The 18,033-nt window shown below is 37.9% G+C and overlaps 1 protein-coding gene across 4 annotated transcripts in view; it reads right to left on the bottom strand.

Moving 5' to 3' along the window:
- Positions 1-15,824, bottom strand: part of MTMR1 (myotubularin related protein 1) — a 35,332-nt gene extending 19,508 nt beyond the window's left edge. The window contains exons 1-13 of one of the 4 annotated variants that reach the window (XM_027687064.1): positions 15,698-15,810; positions 13,019-13,042; positions 10,784-10,834; positions 9,345-9,420; positions 8,389-8,483; positions 8,065-8,172; positions 7,551-7,652; positions 6,781-6,864; positions 5,979-6,128; positions 5,030-5,218; positions 4,357-4,542; positions 1,416-1,622; positions 504-596 (exon numbers count right to left, since the gene is read on the bottom strand). In XM_027687064.1, coding sequence (XP_027542865.1) covers positions 504-596; positions 1,416-1,622; positions 4,357-4,542; positions 5,030-5,218; positions 5,979-6,128; positions 6,781-6,864; positions 7,551-7,652; positions 8,065-8,172; positions 8,389-8,483; positions 9,345-9,390 — 1,260 coding nt within the window. In that variant the 5' untranslated portion in view covers positions 9,391-9,420; positions 10,784-10,834; positions 13,019-13,042; positions 15,698-15,810. Of the gene's footprint in view, positions 1-503; positions 597-1,415; positions 1,623-4,356; positions 4,543-5,029; positions 5,219-5,978; positions 6,129-6,780; positions 6,865-7,550; positions 7,653-8,064; positions 8,173-8,388; positions 8,484-9,344; positions 9,421-10,783; positions 10,835-13,018; positions 13,043-15,697 lie in introns of all 4 variants that reach the window. The other 3 variants (XM_027687066.1, XM_027687065.1, XM_027687063.1) reach the window with 3 other exon arrangements.
- Between the last annotated feature and the right edge of the window lie 2,209 nt (positions 15,825-18,033).

Genomic DNA, 18,033 nt, shown 5'->3' with positions numbered 1-18,033 from the left:
TTCAAACATCTCCCATGGTCCAGAGATAACAGCAGCAGTGGGAGTAAGAAAACTTACCAAAGAATAGGCTTGTGTGTTAGAAATGCTGTCCTGTCTGCATAACAATGAAAACATCTACATTTGAAATATATATATAGAATAACTCTCTCCTGCCCTCAGTTTGCAATCAGCCTAGATTTTTGGTCTTTCTTGAGGACAATATAAATCCACGTGAACATGCAGTGCAAACCATTTGTATCATTTATCAATAACTCTCATTCATGCAATCAGGGAATCCTCTGAAAGCCTATTTTAAACAAAAAGAATTGCTGGTATTTTGATTTCAAGACAATACTTCTACTCTATCTCCTCGTACCTCACTTTTGAGGAGAAATTTTCCCTCTGTGTGCACAGTGCAGCCACAGCACAACCATGCTACTGCAAAGGAATGTGTTCTCCTACATGAATTACATTTGCAAGATAAAGACTGAAACCTCATAGAAATACCCTCTTAAGCATCTTACCTGCTTTGTCATTTGCCAAACACAGTCAATGAACTGAAGGAAAATCGGAGATCTGTCAGCATCCGCATGATCATCGTCTCCATGCCCTACTCGCTGAAAGTCAAAGCACACTTCATTTCAGTCTGGGGCGTTTACAGCACCCTCCCAACACTGTAAAGCTCAGCAACTCTTAAATATGTTCCATTGGTGAACAAGACAAGCAAATCTTCCATAACACTAACCTGTATTTTCCAACTACTACAAACGCATCCCCATATTCACTTACAGACATGCATCTGCTGTTGAGCAGAGCTGGAGAGACCCTTGGTCAACAAAGCTGTGCCTGTTGTTTCCCCATCTTCTACTGCACAGCCATTGATTTCTACCAGTGGGTAAAACTGGTAGACATCTACTTTAACTGTACTGAAACAGTGATTATTCCACATCCACCTGCCATAATCACATGTCATTTCTCCTAAACCATCTTAGAGTCAGAGCCCACAGAATGTCACAACAATTTATTCTAATTCCCCACTGGTCCATGTGTTAAATAAACACTTCAACCTTAAATCAGAGTAATGGTTTCAGCAATTTTACCTTCTAGATACCTTAACTGTTTTCCTTGTTTCTCCATTCATAAGCTGGCTGAAGATGAAGCAATGTGTTACAATCCCTCTTCCTCATAAAAAAGCCATGTGACTTTTTTTAACCATCATGTTCAAGCCACTTCATTTTCATTTATTTTATTATTATACCTCACATGGAGATTTCCCGTTAAAAAGGAACAGATCACAATTCCCTGACACACTCAGACCATTAAAAGAAGGACACCAGAGATAATAACCAAAATACAGCAGAGCACAGTGAGAAAACATGCTATTCAAAATAAAAGCACCGAAGGTGACAAATTCCACACTAAACCTTCCAGCTTACCATTGCAAATCGGTGTCCAAAACTTATCCATTCTTTCTCTACAAGAACTTCAAACCCCTTGATGGTTCTGTAATAGCTGTCCAGCATTAGCATGGCCAGTGCAGTGAGCTGTGCAGTTCGGTCCCAGCCGTCGCTGCAGTGAACCACTACAGAGGTTTTACCAGATTCGATTTTATCTGCAATTCTCACTGCTCCAGCAAGAAGCATCTTCAACAAACAAAATTCAAGAAACAAGCATATTAAATGCTAACGAAAACTCTACCAAAAAAAAAAAGTTATAATTTTACACTTTTAAAGTCATTATGTTTTTAACATTTCATATTAGTTATATAATGATCCTAATGACATTGCTTTAAATTAGAGGTTTCCAAATGGTGTCACGCATACTCCTAGAGGTACAAAAGCTGTGTGCACTCTGTTTTCCAGGAGAGAGTTCTCACCAGTAGCTCTCCTTTATCAGCAGCACATAACAAAGGAACCTGGGAATCCCTTCTCTAAATTAATTGATATTCTGTATTACGATGAAAAGACAAAAATACTGTAATCTATTCCAAAAGCTGAAAGTTCAGTGTTTTCAAAGTCCACTTCACATTAATCAATCGCTCTTTCTCTCTCTGTTTTCAGTTCAACTGAAACTACTGAGTTTAGAGAAAGGGACAAACCATCCAGCTAATCTGAATCAAAACACAACCCAAACAAACTAGAAACCCCTGGCTGGGAGTCTGTTCTGATTTGTTGGTGCATGGAGTATACATCATATTCAGCCCCTGAACAGATCATCAATAGCCTGGATTCAGGAGCATGCCTGAGAGCAAAGGACAGAGATGGCACAGGACTGAGATCACCTGTGTGAACTTGTTATTCTTCTCCCCACTAAAAAACCCGCCACTCTTGTTCTCTGATGCCACTCTCTAGGCTTTTTTTTTAAACTTAAATAAACTCTCTGTTGTGAGGATTTGTCTCTAACATGACCCATCTCAGCACCAAAAAATATGTGGGGAAAAAAACCCAACCACTAAAAATAGGACCACAGGAGAAATTCCTATTCTGCATTCCAACATCAGAAAATGGAATCTTGCTAAATACTTGCACTTTTCCCTTCGCAGGCATGCAAAACCATCTTCTGGGAAGTAGGAAAGCCAGCATCGGCTGGAGAAGATGTGCACAAAACCAGTCTTCAAACTATTTCAAGAAGCAAGCTTTAGAGACAATTTTCATTGATTGTATCTTTCACTGAGCGTATCTTTTATGGTAAAACTGAAGGATGCCAGGATGAAAATACCAAGAAACAACACCAAAGTGCCTATATGGCCTGAACAAGTTAATTGCTGATTACTTCAGTTACTAAGCTCTACTGAACTAAAAAAGTGCAAATATTAAAGTAATTTGGTCTTCAATAAAAGCAGAAAACTAATAATAATCTATATAACATACAGGTATGCAATAACTTGCTCTAAATTGTCCTAAAGAGAACAGAGGTACCTCTGAAGGAGTACAGCTGGAAATAAAGGACAGAACAGACACAGGCAATAAGCAGAGAAGAGGAGACAGAAAACAGAGTTACTATTAGTTAAGCAAATATGTGTGGAGTAGGTGAAGCACTTTATTCAACTTTGGACAAAAGCCTTTAGAAAACAGCTTCCCCTACAAACTATTATTATCCTTTATAGATGTTTCAGAACTTAGTAACCATTTCACTTAGGGCTCCTAATGAATAACTGGCTTTGGATTGGTTTAGAAAATGAGAATTGATTTAAAAATAATTAAGCTCTACCCTGAAAGACAGAAAATATCCTGGAGGGCATAAGGAAACACCCTGGGTGTGCAAAAAGCACCAAGTAACTCTACTCCTCTTACTACTGCCTTCACACACAGAGACCGTTCCTGCTGCCTCCCCAGACACTCCTCAACCATCTTTGAAGTGCTGTCAGTGCCTGGGGGTAGGAAATTGAATTTCCAGTAATGTATTGCATTAAACTGGGACACAGTCACACTGGTCTGAGCCTAGAGAACAGTAGGTGTGTTAGAGTAAAGCTGTGGATTTGTTAATGCTATTACAAGCCAAGTAAAAAGGCAAGGAAGGCAAGGAATTCTTGGATAAAAGCCCAGGGAGATACTATCAAGACTATTCATTCGGGAATGGCAGCTTTTAAGAAATCAGGCTGCAGTTTGTGGTGTTTGAAATACCTGAAATTCAAGAGAACAAGAAAATTAAACTCTTCCCAAAATATTATTAAATTTGACTCTTAATTTTCTGTTTGCTCCCTCTACTGGCTCTCCTGCAGCTGTCAGCAGGCACTACTTAACAGTGCAAAACTAATGAACAATCCCAAACATGTTTTGCATGAGTGACATTTGAGCCAGCTGCTAATAAAATAAATTACAATCCATCCATATTCATCATAAACAGGGGAGTGAATGTGGTAATGAAATAATCTACTCTAAAATAATTTCAAAGGTTAGTGAAACTGAGTGTGGTAGTGATTTATTTAAGTATTATGTTAAATGATAGAGTAGATGATAACTCAATAGCGCACTGACTATAAAGAACCCAAGGAAACAGCCCATCACAAGAACAGTAACATTGCATTGAAGGAGGGAAGGATAAGAAAGACTGCAGAATCCACAGTCAAGACCTTTTGGCCGTTGCTCAAATATAATCTGAAATTCCCAGGGCATTCTTCCAAAAAACAGGGATAACCCTGAACCGCTCACAAACATTCCTTCTCAAGAAAATAAAACACTGTCCAACAGTAAATACGACACTGTGCTATCAGGAATTAACTCATTATCTACCAATACATAAAACTGGAAATACAAAGTCACTATGGAATGCTTAAAACGCTGCACTCAAAGTGACCACTTAGGAACATTTTCAGAAATGCAAGTTAAAAAGATGGTTTAAAAAAGCAATTGATTTTTTACATCGAAAGCATCTTACCCTTATATATTCCAGCCAATGTGTGGAGTCCAGGTTTGATAACCACCGAGTGTCATCAATGGTAGGATAAACGATTTCTTTGAGTTTCCGCAGGGATTCTCTCATTACATGGATATTGTGAATTTCCAGGAAGACCAGCTCTGCATTTGGGTAGGCACTTTCACTTTCGTATCCTCCGCCTTTTGCCTGTCATTCAAAAAGTAAAAACAGACAAAGAAAAGAACATGTACAGGACTTCAGTATAAGGCTGAGAGAGTTACTTTGGTCAGGTTTTAGCATTTGCTGAGAGGTTATTTTAGCCCTAACAAAAACATATAAACAGACTCTTGGCTTCTGTTTTTCTAAGAAAAAGCAGAGTACTTTTTCCTTTAGGTCAAAGAAATTCTAATTGCAATAGGTTAGAATGATAAGACATCCACATACCTTCCCCTCTTTACTAACGAAACCTTTGGTCTTCTGTGAGCTTTACTGCATAATTTCTCAGCTATATCTTCATGCTGCCTGCCAGCCTTTCCAAAATGCTGCAAGCAACTTACCTTCCTTCCCCTGCGCGCTTCAGGGACCCTTTCTTATCAGTTTTCAGCATCATGTTCTCCACATCCTCACCTCTTACTCAATCTCCAGCCTTGCAATAAAGACAGAACTACTAATGCTGGTTATGCTCCCAACCTACCTTGTTTGTATCTGCAACACTATTCTGCCTGGCATCAAAGATGATAAGTTTATGAGACTGAGCATTGGCATCCATTATTGTCTGCAAGTATTTTTCATCTTCTTTGCAGCGTTTATCATTTGGGCCTACTGATGGCTGACTGCATCGTGTTATTGTTGCTTGGCTCTCAGGATGAATCCAGGATAACACCTGGAATAAAAGAAAACTATTTTAGTTTACCACATTACTATAAAAGCAGCAGGTTGAGAGTGCAATTAGACAATTCACACTCACCACATGGAATTATTTCCTGGCAAATCAACAAATGCAGATTTAAGGACAGGCTGACGCAAAATCATATTGACAACGCACTAGCACTGACTGCTCATCCCAAAGCTGAGCTTGAAATACAAAGTGGTTCCAAACATCTTAGCTTTTATTTCCAATACCAACTAAGCCTACTACTGCATCTTATTAATTAGGAAAAAAACAAAAAGCAACGGAGGAAGAAAAACCACTTCCATGTGGATGTCTGTGGACCTGCTGCCTTGCTAAGCAGATCTACAGTATAAAACCATCACCATCCAACATATTTAAAGGGGTTCTTGTGCTACCTGCACATCTTGTCTATTCTCAAGCAAATCACTGTGGCTGTAACACATTCTACTCCAAATCAGAACCACGCTAATGTGTGCCTTAGCACCAGAGACCACTGTGGCCTAGAATTGTTAAATCCAAACAAAAACCTTACTACAGAGCACAATAATCATGCAATTAAACTCACAGTTGAGTTGCTCTCTTCAGCTCTAAACCCATTGAGCCTAATTCTTCTTTCTTTGCTTCCCCCCGTCCCCTTCCAGGAAGGAAGCCATCCCACTGTTAATCTATAAAGTCTAAAAGAACTCTGATAATTTCTTATAAGCTACCAATTATTAAAACACTTATATCTCCTTGTAGAAGTTTCACTTACTGGAACTCTGCCTTTTGCTCTAAATGCTGCCACTTTTGAGAGGTCATCGTCCTTTACACTGGTTGGCACAACAAGAACAGCAGGATATGTATCACAAAGCTCATAGGTGCTGTTAATTTTGGATATTTTCCAACTCTCATTGGGCAATCCCTGTATGGAAGCAAAACAGTTTTGTATTTTTCAGGTTAGACCCTTACATATCTGGGATTAGGGGCAATGAAAATTTTCATATGCTACGTACTTTTTAAAAAAGGCCTGCCCACACTTTTCTTCTAAATAACCTGTAAACTTGGGTCTTCATACTGAACCATAAACCAGTACACTGAAAGTCTTTCCTACTTATATCTTTAAAATTGATGTGCAAAATAACCATTTGATTAGGCTGCACACCCAGGTAAAAAGTGATCATATAGTGAAATAAAAACGATTTTGCAACTAGGAAAATACAGATTTACACTGAAGAACTACAGTTACTCTTCTGCTTAATGCTGCTTATTCAAACTGAATTTTTTATAAAGTCTGTGTTTTGTAGAAACAGCACTTGGAAAATGAGGATTTAAGAACCATGTTAAGTTAGAACAATTTGCTCAAGTACTCAGCACCTGTTATCTCCATCAACTTTAGCAGGTGCTCAACACACTCAAAGTCAGGCCACTTGCATTTTATTATCTATACATGAGATGTAGTTTCTGTATGTAGTGAGAGTTGAAAATGCTGAGTTTTCTGTAATTTTTTTTTTATTGCTTAAATGGCTCTGGGGGAGATGTAGGAAAAAAATACACCAAGTACTTCTATAACTTACCTGCCTCTTATATTCTGCCATTGGATCATACACTTTCCAGCCATTAACAGAAAACTTTTCTTTATAGCTGAATGCAAAAAGAGGCTAAAGACAACAAAGCAAAGTTATAAATTGCTACCTGATGGGCTGTATGCACAATAAGCTCCAAAACAGTGAACATTCCAATATTTCAAAGCTAACACTTCTAAACCTCTTAAACATTTCAGTCAAGACTGGACAACAGTGAGCTAGTAAGAAGATGAAAAACAGTTTCCTGCATCAAGTACAAGCCTAAAATTAACAAAATCAAGATAGGAAACAGAGAGAGTTGAAGTTATTTGCCTCTGATAGCAGAACACATCAGTGGCAATGCCAGGATGAGGAAATTGTTTTCCTGCCTCCCAGCCAGTTCCTTATCCACACAAGCAAATGAAATAGAATTCTGCACCTAACTAATAATAAGACTAATTGTACCTATTTGCTGTTTCAGACAGAAGTTCTAGACTGAATTATCTACTGCAGAAAATAAAGAGTTTAAACATATGTATTTTTAATCAGCAACAATAGGCAAATCTAGATCTCAAGGGCTATGTAAAAATTAACTAACTTCACCAGTAGCAGAATGTTTTATGAATTAATGCAAAAAGGAAACAGGGTCAGAGCATCCTGCCCACTCTGCAGCAGATATTATGAATCAACATTTCAAAGTTTGCTATACAGGCCTTGCATTTCCTCCCCTACACTTTCCACTAAGAGGCCAGTGACAGCCTCCTCTCCATCTTAAGACTCACCAGCCCGTTAGAAACAGGAAATGCTCGTGTTACAATGTTCTCAAAGATCTCCAATCTGTTCTGCTCTTCCTGTTTACAGGCCAGCCGCAAATTTCTCATATCCTGTCAACAGTAAGTTACACTATTTTATTCTGTGATAGATAAATAAATAAAAAGGCAGTTATAAGAAATTTGATTGAAGGAAGGTATATATATGCAGCACTAAGTCACTGATATCACCTAACCCACATTGGAACAGAATTCTGTAAGCATTTATGTTAGATAAGGACTGTCACTACAGTTGCTAGGTATAAAAATAGCCACTTTTCCTTTGAATTCACTCTTGAGACAAAAGGCAGAAGTGTCTAAGACTGCAAGTATCCTAAGAGGAATTGAAATATATTATCTAAATGAAGCAGGGTTCAAATATAGGGAACTGATCAGACAGAAAACCAGCATATGGGCTGGCAGATTCTTTCTATAGAAAAATGAAACGAAAATACTTTAATATTACTAAATCTCTACCATGCCTTACCTTGCAAACTATTTCTATACCACACGAGTAATCTCCATGACTCTGTACTCCAATTTTTTCAACCCTACTTATGACTCCGAGAGGAACATCGACAACAAAAGGTGGATCCTGAAATTTGTATATGAAATAAATGAATTTTATTCCATTAGGAAGAACACAAATTTATATTATTCATGTATGCTTCATTACAACCAACAATAATTCCCGTTTAATAGACTGCTGGAAAACATCATTCTTCACTTACACTGAATATGTCACTTTCTGAAATCTACTTCAGCAACATTCCTCCCTGAAACAACAGGCAGATGGACAGTGAAGTCTTACCCTCTCAACACTTTTGATAAACATTCTGAAGTCCGTCACTGTGAGCGTCCCACTGACTGCTCCCATAAATGGACAGATGTACATAACGTCCTTGGCTGGAAAACAGACCAATTAAAGCTTTGTTTTACAATTACAGACATTTGTTCCAAAACCATCTATTTCTATTTGTAAATAGCAAGGTTTTGGCAGCTCCGTAGGGTTTTGATGCTTGACCTCTATAGGAAAGCCTACAGTTCCTTCAGAGGCTGTCAGGACTGAAAGAGTTGTCTTTATCCCAGCAATCAAATTCCTCAGTCCCACTGCTGCTCAGCACCCACTGAGCACCCGGGGCTGGGCTCAGCCAGCAGGGCTGCAGGGAGGGCAGGCAGGTAACCAGCACCCTGCAGGCATTCTCTGGTACCTGCCCTGAGCTGTCAAGCACCCCCACCAACCCCAGAGAGAGCACCCAAAGGGGCAGTTACTGATCCATACAAAACCAACCTCCAAATAATTCAGTTATATGCTCACGTCTTAATTTTCACTTTTATTTGCTAGTGTTGGTTTCTAGACAAGTACTGCACTGCCCATGCATTGCTGTCACAGGCCAAAATGAAATAAATCTCATTAGGAAATGGAAACTAAGTTTTCCATAACTTCATCTTCCTTGCCATCACAATTTTGAATCTACCAAGTATCTTTGGCATCCCCAAGCAGAAATACAACCCATACACCTCTATGGAACAGACTGTCCCTTGAAAAAAAGGATTTATCTATATAGAGCAAGTCATCCTCTGGAACTGACTTCTCCTTCCTACATTTGAATTTAAAAGACAAAGAAAAGAAATCCACATCTAATCAGCTAATCTAAAGTGGCATTAAACTAAATAAGAGAAGTCAAAAGGAAATAATATTCTGTTCTTAAATAGATAAACTAGCAATTTAATAGTATTCAGTGTAGCACTCAGTAGTACTCTTACCGATAACTTTGATTGATTCTCCAGGAAAAAGTGGAGCCTCTTCCATCTGTGCCAGTTTGTTTCCATCCCGCAGTGCCTGGCAGAAACCCAAAGTCATGAGTAAATCTCACTTTCCATCTGTACCACATCGATACATTTTGATGCAAAGTGCTTTTACTACCAGCTTACTGGAACACAAGAAGTGGGTCTTTTTCTACAAGGCACAACTGCACAAAACAGCACCACAGTTTAAAAAAAAAAGGAACAAACACGAAACTTGGTATTATAAATATTGCACAGACATGCACGTTAGTAACGTATTAGTAACAAAGCATTTATGCAACAATTAGTTTCACGTGCTAGCTACATATAGCATACAAAAATATGAACAATAAGATCAGCCTAAATTTGTAATTAATAATTTGTTAGTCTTTTGCTAAATGCAGGTATTATTTTGGGTATTTTATCTACTTGAGAACATTTTAAAGCTCTTTTTTATTTTTTTTTTTAATCTTAATGGTGTTTATTTAATATTTGAGGATTTTCATCTGAAAGAATGATATGGTAGAAACTTTATTTATTTAACATTTTAACTTTGTATTTTTGATAGCAAAAAGTCTATACACCCTGTGATGCTCTATTTCAATCAACACCCTACTGAGAGTGCCACAGATTATGGAATAGGTTCATTATAGCAATTTTGGATCCAGAAGGTCAGATTAAGAAAGAATAACAAAATATAGCAATTAGCAATTTTAAAATAAGGGTTAGTTCCATAAATTTTCTTTTAGGTAAATGGCTTCATTCCTGAATTATACAAGATTGATCCTTTGGGTCCTTTGTTGGCAGCTAAGATTTAAAATGTACTAAGGATTTTAATTAAGAATAAAAGGGTTTGTGGGACTTTTAAGGACCATGTGAGAAAGTCATCTCTCAGGTCAAAATTAGGAGATATTAAGGTTTCTATTTTCTACATCCTCAATGAAGAATAAATATAATGGGCTATGTTACAGCAAACAAGTAACTCTCCCTTTGTGTTGCAGCTCTGACCCACATACACAGAAATGGCAGGATCTGTCTGCTTCCAAACTACCCCGAGCCCTCGTTTAGAAATAATTTCTAAAGATACTTCGAACGATCTCTGGCTTTAGACTTCCTTGGAAACTAAAAGAATTTTACAGTCAGCACCCCGCCATAAAAAATAATGTGTAGAGAACTAGCCAGTGCTTACAAATTGAGGATGGATGTGCTCTGTGAGATGGGGCTTACCTGCAGTATTACATTTTAGACTACATGACTTTACCTGAAAACCCACTCTAGCACATAACCATCTACACACTAAATGTTTTTTTAGGGATTCTCTTGCATGAGAAATATAAGATTTGTATGCACTGTACGAGTACTAATATATAGTACCTTGCTACACAGTTAATGAATGAAAGATGAGTAAAACTTGCCACCTGATCAGGTTCTGCTTCAGAATGATAGCCATTGTGTCCATCCTGAATCTCCTGCTTTGCATGAGGCAGCAGTAGGGCAAGAGAGAAGTAACAGCAAAAAAAATGCAGACAACAGGTGAAAGGACAGAATCTTCTCTTTTTTTTGTTTCCCTTTTTTCAATTTCCTTAAAAAGACAGCACATACTTTAACTCCAGTTTAGCTTTTCAAAACCTTCCACTCTGGGCACACAACTTTCCACAGAAAGGAATCCAAGCTATTAGCACCATCCTTTAATTGTTATTTGGCACAACACAAAATAAAAAATTCACTCCCTTTTTCACAAAAGACTCAGTGTTGGTAGATAAGAACATAAAAGTACGTACTGTCTTTTCAAGACAAACAACCTTACAGTGAAGAAAATTAATTCCAAGTATGCCACATGCTTATCAATAGAAGAAATTGAGTACAGCTTGCAATGGTAGCATTATGGGAAATCTCATGCAATCTTTCACAGAAAAAATAGGTCGACATCAAATAGATTTATCTAGACACTTTAAAAATGCTTTACTGTGTAAAACGTGTTTTAATTGAACTCTCAGCTTTATGGTTTTACATATTTTTCCAGTAACTTCTATGATGTTACTTGAAACTTGCCTGGTAACTTTACAGAAGTTAAAATTACTCCTCCTAGCAAAATATGCAAACAATCCACATTTTCATGTTAATTTATTTTTGCATCATTTGGCAGCAAATCTTGAATAATAATTAAATTTCTTTAATAAACATAAGGTCCCTATGCATGCCAAAGAGAAGCACAAATGTCATCAGGTCAAATGAAGGAATTGTTTTAATACGTTCAGCCAAAAATGCTCTTCTGTCTTCTTTTTTTATTAACTGGAGAGAAGCTGTGCTCATGACAGTCTATTATTCCCAGTTCATATGCAAAGAACTTCTCGCTTGGTCAGACTGTAAAATCAGCCTCAGTCTAAATTTACAAATGTTTGCTAAAGTCAAGTTTTCTTTTTACAGTATTTTTACAGAACCCTCAAGAACAACTTAGAAGAAGGACTTCAGGTATGTTCAGATAATTTGAACTCTACATGAGTTTAAAAAGTTGTAAGTAATTAAAAACTCAAATTATAAAGGACTACTAACATTTAGTTATGGATGAAATTCTATTAAATAGCAATTACTTAAATTTAAGGCCATAATTATGTTGTTTCTGAAATCAAAGTAGATATTGTGATTTCTGGAAAAAAAACAATAGGACAAGGAGCAAATACACCAAAAGATTTTAAATAAATGAAAGACAGAGAAGCACAGCAGACCATTCAAAGATCAAAGCCTTTACAAAGAACTATGAACCACTGAACAAACCCAATTTTTGTTACTCAAGTCAGACCAATTACTTCAAGAGCTATCTATTCAAAAGAGAAAGGAAATCAACTTGTGGATTTGTATGATTGGACTAAACACATAATTTTCAAATATGTAAACAACAGATGAGAAAAAGAAATCATTCAGACTTCATGTCTTGGTTTCAGACTGAACAAGAGGTCTTTGTTTGAATAAAAGTGCTCGACACATTTCATGAACAATGTCAGAACACTACTCAGATCATTTCTCACTCCATAAGTGATACTGAGAAAGAGGAGCAAGAAAACAAGGCATGCCCTTTTTGTATCTTCAGTGAACAATGGGCAAGACCTAGTCTCAAAATTACCATTAAAAGGATGCAGGTCATTGCACTAGTCCCTAACTCCAAACCTAATTTTCAATCCTACTACAGCTTGGTAACAACTAAGGTAAAACACATACAAAGGCAAACATGAATTTGGAACTTATTCAAATAGGACAGACACAGACGTAATGCTTTTACCACTGGTATTCTTTAGCATAGACATGTTAGAGCTGCTAACACAGTACTCTGCAGTCCAAAGCATGTAAACCTCAGTTTCAAGCATCCATTTTGTCAAAATTAATGTAATAAAACTGAAGTTAGTATTGCACATTCATAACATAATTTTAAAATACTGCTCTCTTACACATTGACTTTTATTGCTCACGAAAACATTGTAACGTATATAAAGCATTTCTATGACGAAGAAGCTGTTGCACAGCATAGCAAAATGGTCTGACTGGTTCATAAAACCCATTAATGGTGTAAAGAGGAACGCTTGACACACCAAGCTCTCACACAGCACAAAAGACAAACAGGTAGGAGGCCGTTTACTGCTCGCCGAAGGTAATCTTACCCGTATAACCGGCCTCCTGTACACCTGTTAGTTAAAATATAAAATGTTATCCAGTGAAACACACAGATTTGATTTGCTATATATCTTATTTCATCAGATTTTCAAGAGAAATACAGACAGATTTTGAAAGAACAAAACTATGCAGAACTAGTAACTCTCATCTACAGGATTGTTTTGGTCTAAAAAAAAAATCTCAGACACTTCATTTCAGTGATGCAACAAATGCCAAGCTCTTTGGAAACATTCATTCCTAATCACTCTTTTATGCAGCTACAATGTGCTATTGTGAGAAGAGAAGAAAGAGCCTGGTAATCCTTCTAGGTGGAAGACAATAAGCCTGCATTAACAGCCATGAAGTATAACCACTGTACCTTGTGGACTCAAATGGCAAAACAGGACAGGGACAGCTCTTCTCAACTTACTTCCCAAGGTGTCTGTAGTCAGCCACTACAATCTCAGCCATTTTCATTTACATGAGCCCCTCAATGAAGAACACTGCAGGCAGAGAGTGTATGGGAGAAGACACACAGAGCAGAGCCCAAACCAAGAGCAAGAACATGTTGCTGAAGGGTTTAGCAAGCAAGAGCTTTCACCCAATGCTCTCCAGTTCTGACGATTCCATTAACTGCCCCTTTGATTCCCCCCTCCCCTAAATTACATTCTGGTAAGTTAAGTCACACAGACTAACGTGAGTAACACCATTAGATAAAAGAATCAATATATTTACTATTTTTACAAACATATTCATTTAAACTTTAAAAGAAAGGATGGAAGAAAGAATAAAGCAGGGAGTTCCTGGTAAATCCAGCAGAAAGCAACAGAACTTCCTGACCAGTTCCAGAAGCAAACACACACATCTGGCCCAAACTGAAGGTTCTGAGTTGTAAAATAGTCTCTAAATGCAGCAACTCAAGGTAACCAAAGGTAATGCAGACCCAGGAAGGTGACCAGTGTCCATCAAAAGGGAAATACATCTCAAAGGAAATCTGAGTTATATATGGGCATTGACTTTTTATATGTGAATTCCACAGTAATAAGGAATAAACCCAACCTGTTAGTGGTACTGACTAAGCAACTATTGGTACCATTGAACTTCTACAGAAGCTAAGTGCAAAAGAAACCCTCTCCTAAAGCACAGACACTGCTTCACAAGATACTGGTCCTGAACATAACTAAAGACATTCCAGGATAAAGAATTCAGTGAAGTTATATACAAATACGGGATTTCAAACCACAGGAATGCAATGATGCCAAATACAGTTTATCCACAAAAAAAATCTGAATTTAAACCATCAGGCTTATATTCTTTTCTTTCATTCCTCGGAAATAGAGAATGAAGTAGAATTTTAATTAGGCCTTAAGAGATCTATTCCTGTTAAAAAATATCCAAGATGAGTTCGGCATAGAGAAGGAGGTTATTGAGAATTAAAAAGCACTCTTTATTCGAGAGGAATGCATTCTAACTCAGAGATAAACTGAACCCCAAGCTTACACACCTGGATTTTATTAAAATGAAGTCCTTAATCTACAGGGCAAATACAACATCAACAGCTGCAATGCAAAGTTTCCCAGGGTGTTTTATCAAAGATGTTAGCCTTGACCTGGAGCAAGCATCTGCAACTTATCTGCCATAGCATGGAGGAGCTGTGCTCCATAAGGTGCTGACTGTGCCAAGAGTCTGAAACTCTGTGAGGCAAACTTTTAAGCAGGCTACAGTCCAAGACATTTTGTGGATTTATCTCCAGGCTTGGGCTGACTCTCACCTGCTGCCACTGAATCCAAAATATGCTGTTTCCAGACAACAAACTTTGTAATCACAGAGCATATTAGAATTAAAATCCAGCTAAAACAAAAAAACGTAAACGTAAAAAAAAGATAAAATCTTCCTCTGGCCATTCTGCAAGAAGACCATAAAACCATTTCAAATCTAGGAAGGAAAAGGGATCTAGAAAGCAGCAGCTTGGGCTTCTTAAAGAGAATTGAAACAGGAGGGACTTCTGTTGAGAGAAGAAAAACTGGCCCTGCTCCACTCCTGACAGTTCAGTTGAGTGGCTGCATGGGGAGAACGGCCAGTGAGCGTGACAGAACAGGGGCACAAAAGCATAATGGAACTGTCAGGTAAACCACACTGCAGGCATTACTTCAGTGACAACAAAGTTGCTGGGAGGGAATGAAAAAGGTGATTTGTTTGTTTGTTTGATGTTAAATTCTCTGTCTCTGCTGAAACCCCATGAAAAATGATAGTCATTTATGTTCTCTGCACAGTAGCAAAGACATGCATTTATTTTTTGTGAAATCTGGAGAGCTCAATTCTGTACTCTGAATGACATATACTAGAAACCATTTCAACCTGTAACTGTTTATCTACTCTACCAATTTTATTATAGAGTAATCAAAAGAAAACTCACTTTTGGCATATTAGGCAAAACACTGACTGTTTAATTTTCCTTTCACCTCTCTGTTAACTATTATTCTGTAGACTTCAATGCCACTATTCTAAATCTAAAGGAAAACACAAAGCAGATTCAAAGGACTCCTATGCATAATGAGATGTTTCTAGTTCTGAAACATTCAGTGATCACTCAGGTACTTACCACCTGCTAATCAAGACAGCAAGGACTCTCCTGACCATTCACTTTTTTATCTTAAACAAATCAATGTATTCCTCAAGCCACTTACCCTGTAGTCTCTGGACACACCTTCTGATGGGACAGACCCTGAAATCTGACTCGAAATGGTTGCAGCTATCAGCTGTTTACACCATTCCACGTGGGATCCAGTCGGGCTACAAAACCAGAAATTTTAAATTATTTAGCAGTAATTAAAAATGTATATTGAAAACAGCATAGCAACTGAGCACGTACAGAAAGCAACACTGTAAGTGATCACTAACATCATAAAAATTAGCTTCCTCTGTGGGCAGAATGCAAGTGTTCTGCTGATCAAATTAGGAAAAAGATTTTTATTAGATCGAATCAGAGATGTAGAGCTTCAGTAGGTTAAAAGTGAGGTTAGGATCCTATAAACTTATAAAAATGTTATGTTCCATATCCAGTGTAATTTTTTTCATCATTCACAAACTTTTTTCTTAAAGCCATCCATAGAATGAGTTTGGTCAAGTAACAGGAAACTCCTTATACTGTCCTTATTAATATTTCCTGATTATTCTGTAAATCCTCAAAATTAAATTACTCTATGCTAGTATTAAAGAATTTAAACTATGCTAGTGTTGTATTCTATATTAATGTTAAATGTCAAAAATATATGTTTTCTAAAGAGTAACTTCTAGTTAGCTGTATTTTTTTCCAATTCATAAAATAATCCCTGAATAACCTTCAGGGCAGGCCTTTCCACGCCACAACAAGGAATTCTGCAGTGTAGGGTGTTTGTAAGAACCCTAAAGCATCTGAACAGCTGAACTGCACTAAATCCCAGATGGTGCAATTTGAGAACAGTCACCTGAACCAGTGCTGCTCTCAAGTAAAGCAGTACTGAGAGTGAGAAGCAATGACAGTTTGAAGTGCACTGGGTCTGTTCAAACATGACAATATCTGATGAAAAACTGGCAATGGCAGAGGGAACTGTTCCCTGCGTGCCACCACAGCCTCAGCTGACACCTTAGATAACTGCCATTTTTCTTCAAACCATTTAGCTGGGCTCTTCTACAGATTTGAATGCTTATTCGGAAGCCAAATACAGCAAGAGAATATTAATTATCTTTTTTTAATCCATCCATAAAATAGCTTTGGATTCTGTGAGTATCTCGTGACACTGAAGTGAATATACATACACACCCAGCACCCAACAGGTGCACCAGACCTCTGACATTATGAGGGTGGAGTAACAGCCTTAGATGACCAATTATTACTTAACTAGAGGTCTTTCCTTGCATTGACTCTGCCAGGTGACAACAACTTCACACCTGAAATGAAAGCTCTTTCAAAACTTTCCTGATAAATTTTAGTAGCTTTCTTCCCACCTGCACATTCTATACAGTACTAGATCTCACAATGTTGTTTTGCAACTAAAACAGATCTATGACAGTCCTGCTCTGAACAACAAAGATAACTCTCGGGTTAGTGCTGAACTGGAGCCCAGATTCACTTAGAGAAACTTTTCACTTAAGTTTTTCAATTAAGAGCGCAAGGGCTAAATCCTACAGTAATCCTTTTCTGATCTCATTTATTTCTCTTTCTCTCACATCTCTTTAGGGCTTGCCTATGTTTGTTTTCAAATAAGCATTTACTTGTTAATTAAGAAAAGGATTAATTTTTCTATGGCTTATCTTCACCACGGATCACTAAATCAACAGAGTTAAAATAGTAGCAGGAAAACGAATGTGCATGCAGGACCATCCCCTAGGACCAGTGTCAGGAAGTATCAGTGTGCCAGAGATCACACCGCTGCCTTCCCACCCTCGGCCAAGTGGGGCACACACCAGTACTGCCTCTCTATTCTGTCTCATCTGCAGTCACTCACATTAGCGTGGCCTGCTACAGACACACTGGCAAATAAATAAGCCATATGACAAATGGACATTATAACTTCCCCAGGGTAGAACAGGATTAGGAAAAGAAAGCTGAGAATTAAGATAAGAAAGTACATTAATAAGGAATACAAAGGAGCATGTTTTGGTGATATAAAATAGACACTTGATTTCCACCTTCACTAGATGAACAATGTAAAACTCAAGGTTTCTCCTAACAGAGACATAAGAGAACACAGAGACTGGAACCTGGTGCTGATTTCTAAATAGAGTTTGCTTATTTATTTTTCATCGCGGTGAGACTTCTGTTAGTTTCAACTCCTTGTTTAAGGATTTTTAGGCTCAGAACTTAAATCTGTCTTCAGCTGGAAACTTCTAAATGAAGGAATGACTCTGCCAGCAGCTGCTGGAGGAGACGCGGTCCCATCTGGCGCCCAGCTCCTGGCACCGTCCCGGTGAGATCCCGCGGGCAGCCGGGCACCGGGGACACACGGCACACACCTGCGGACACACGGACAGGGGGACACAC

Source organism: Neopelma chrysocephalum, unplaced genomic scaffold (genome assembly GCF_003984885.1).
Source record: "Neopelma chrysocephalum unplaced genomic scaffold, ASM398488v2 Primary Assembly neopelma1_73, whole genome shotgun sequence".
In the NCBI taxonomy this organism is placed as follows: domain Eukaryota; kingdom Metazoa; phylum Chordata; class Aves; order Passeriformes; family Pipridae; genus Neopelma; species Neopelma chrysocephalum.
The sequence above is the reverse complement of the archived record's forward strand: the minus strand, read 5'-3'. Positions and strand labels throughout refer to the sequence as shown.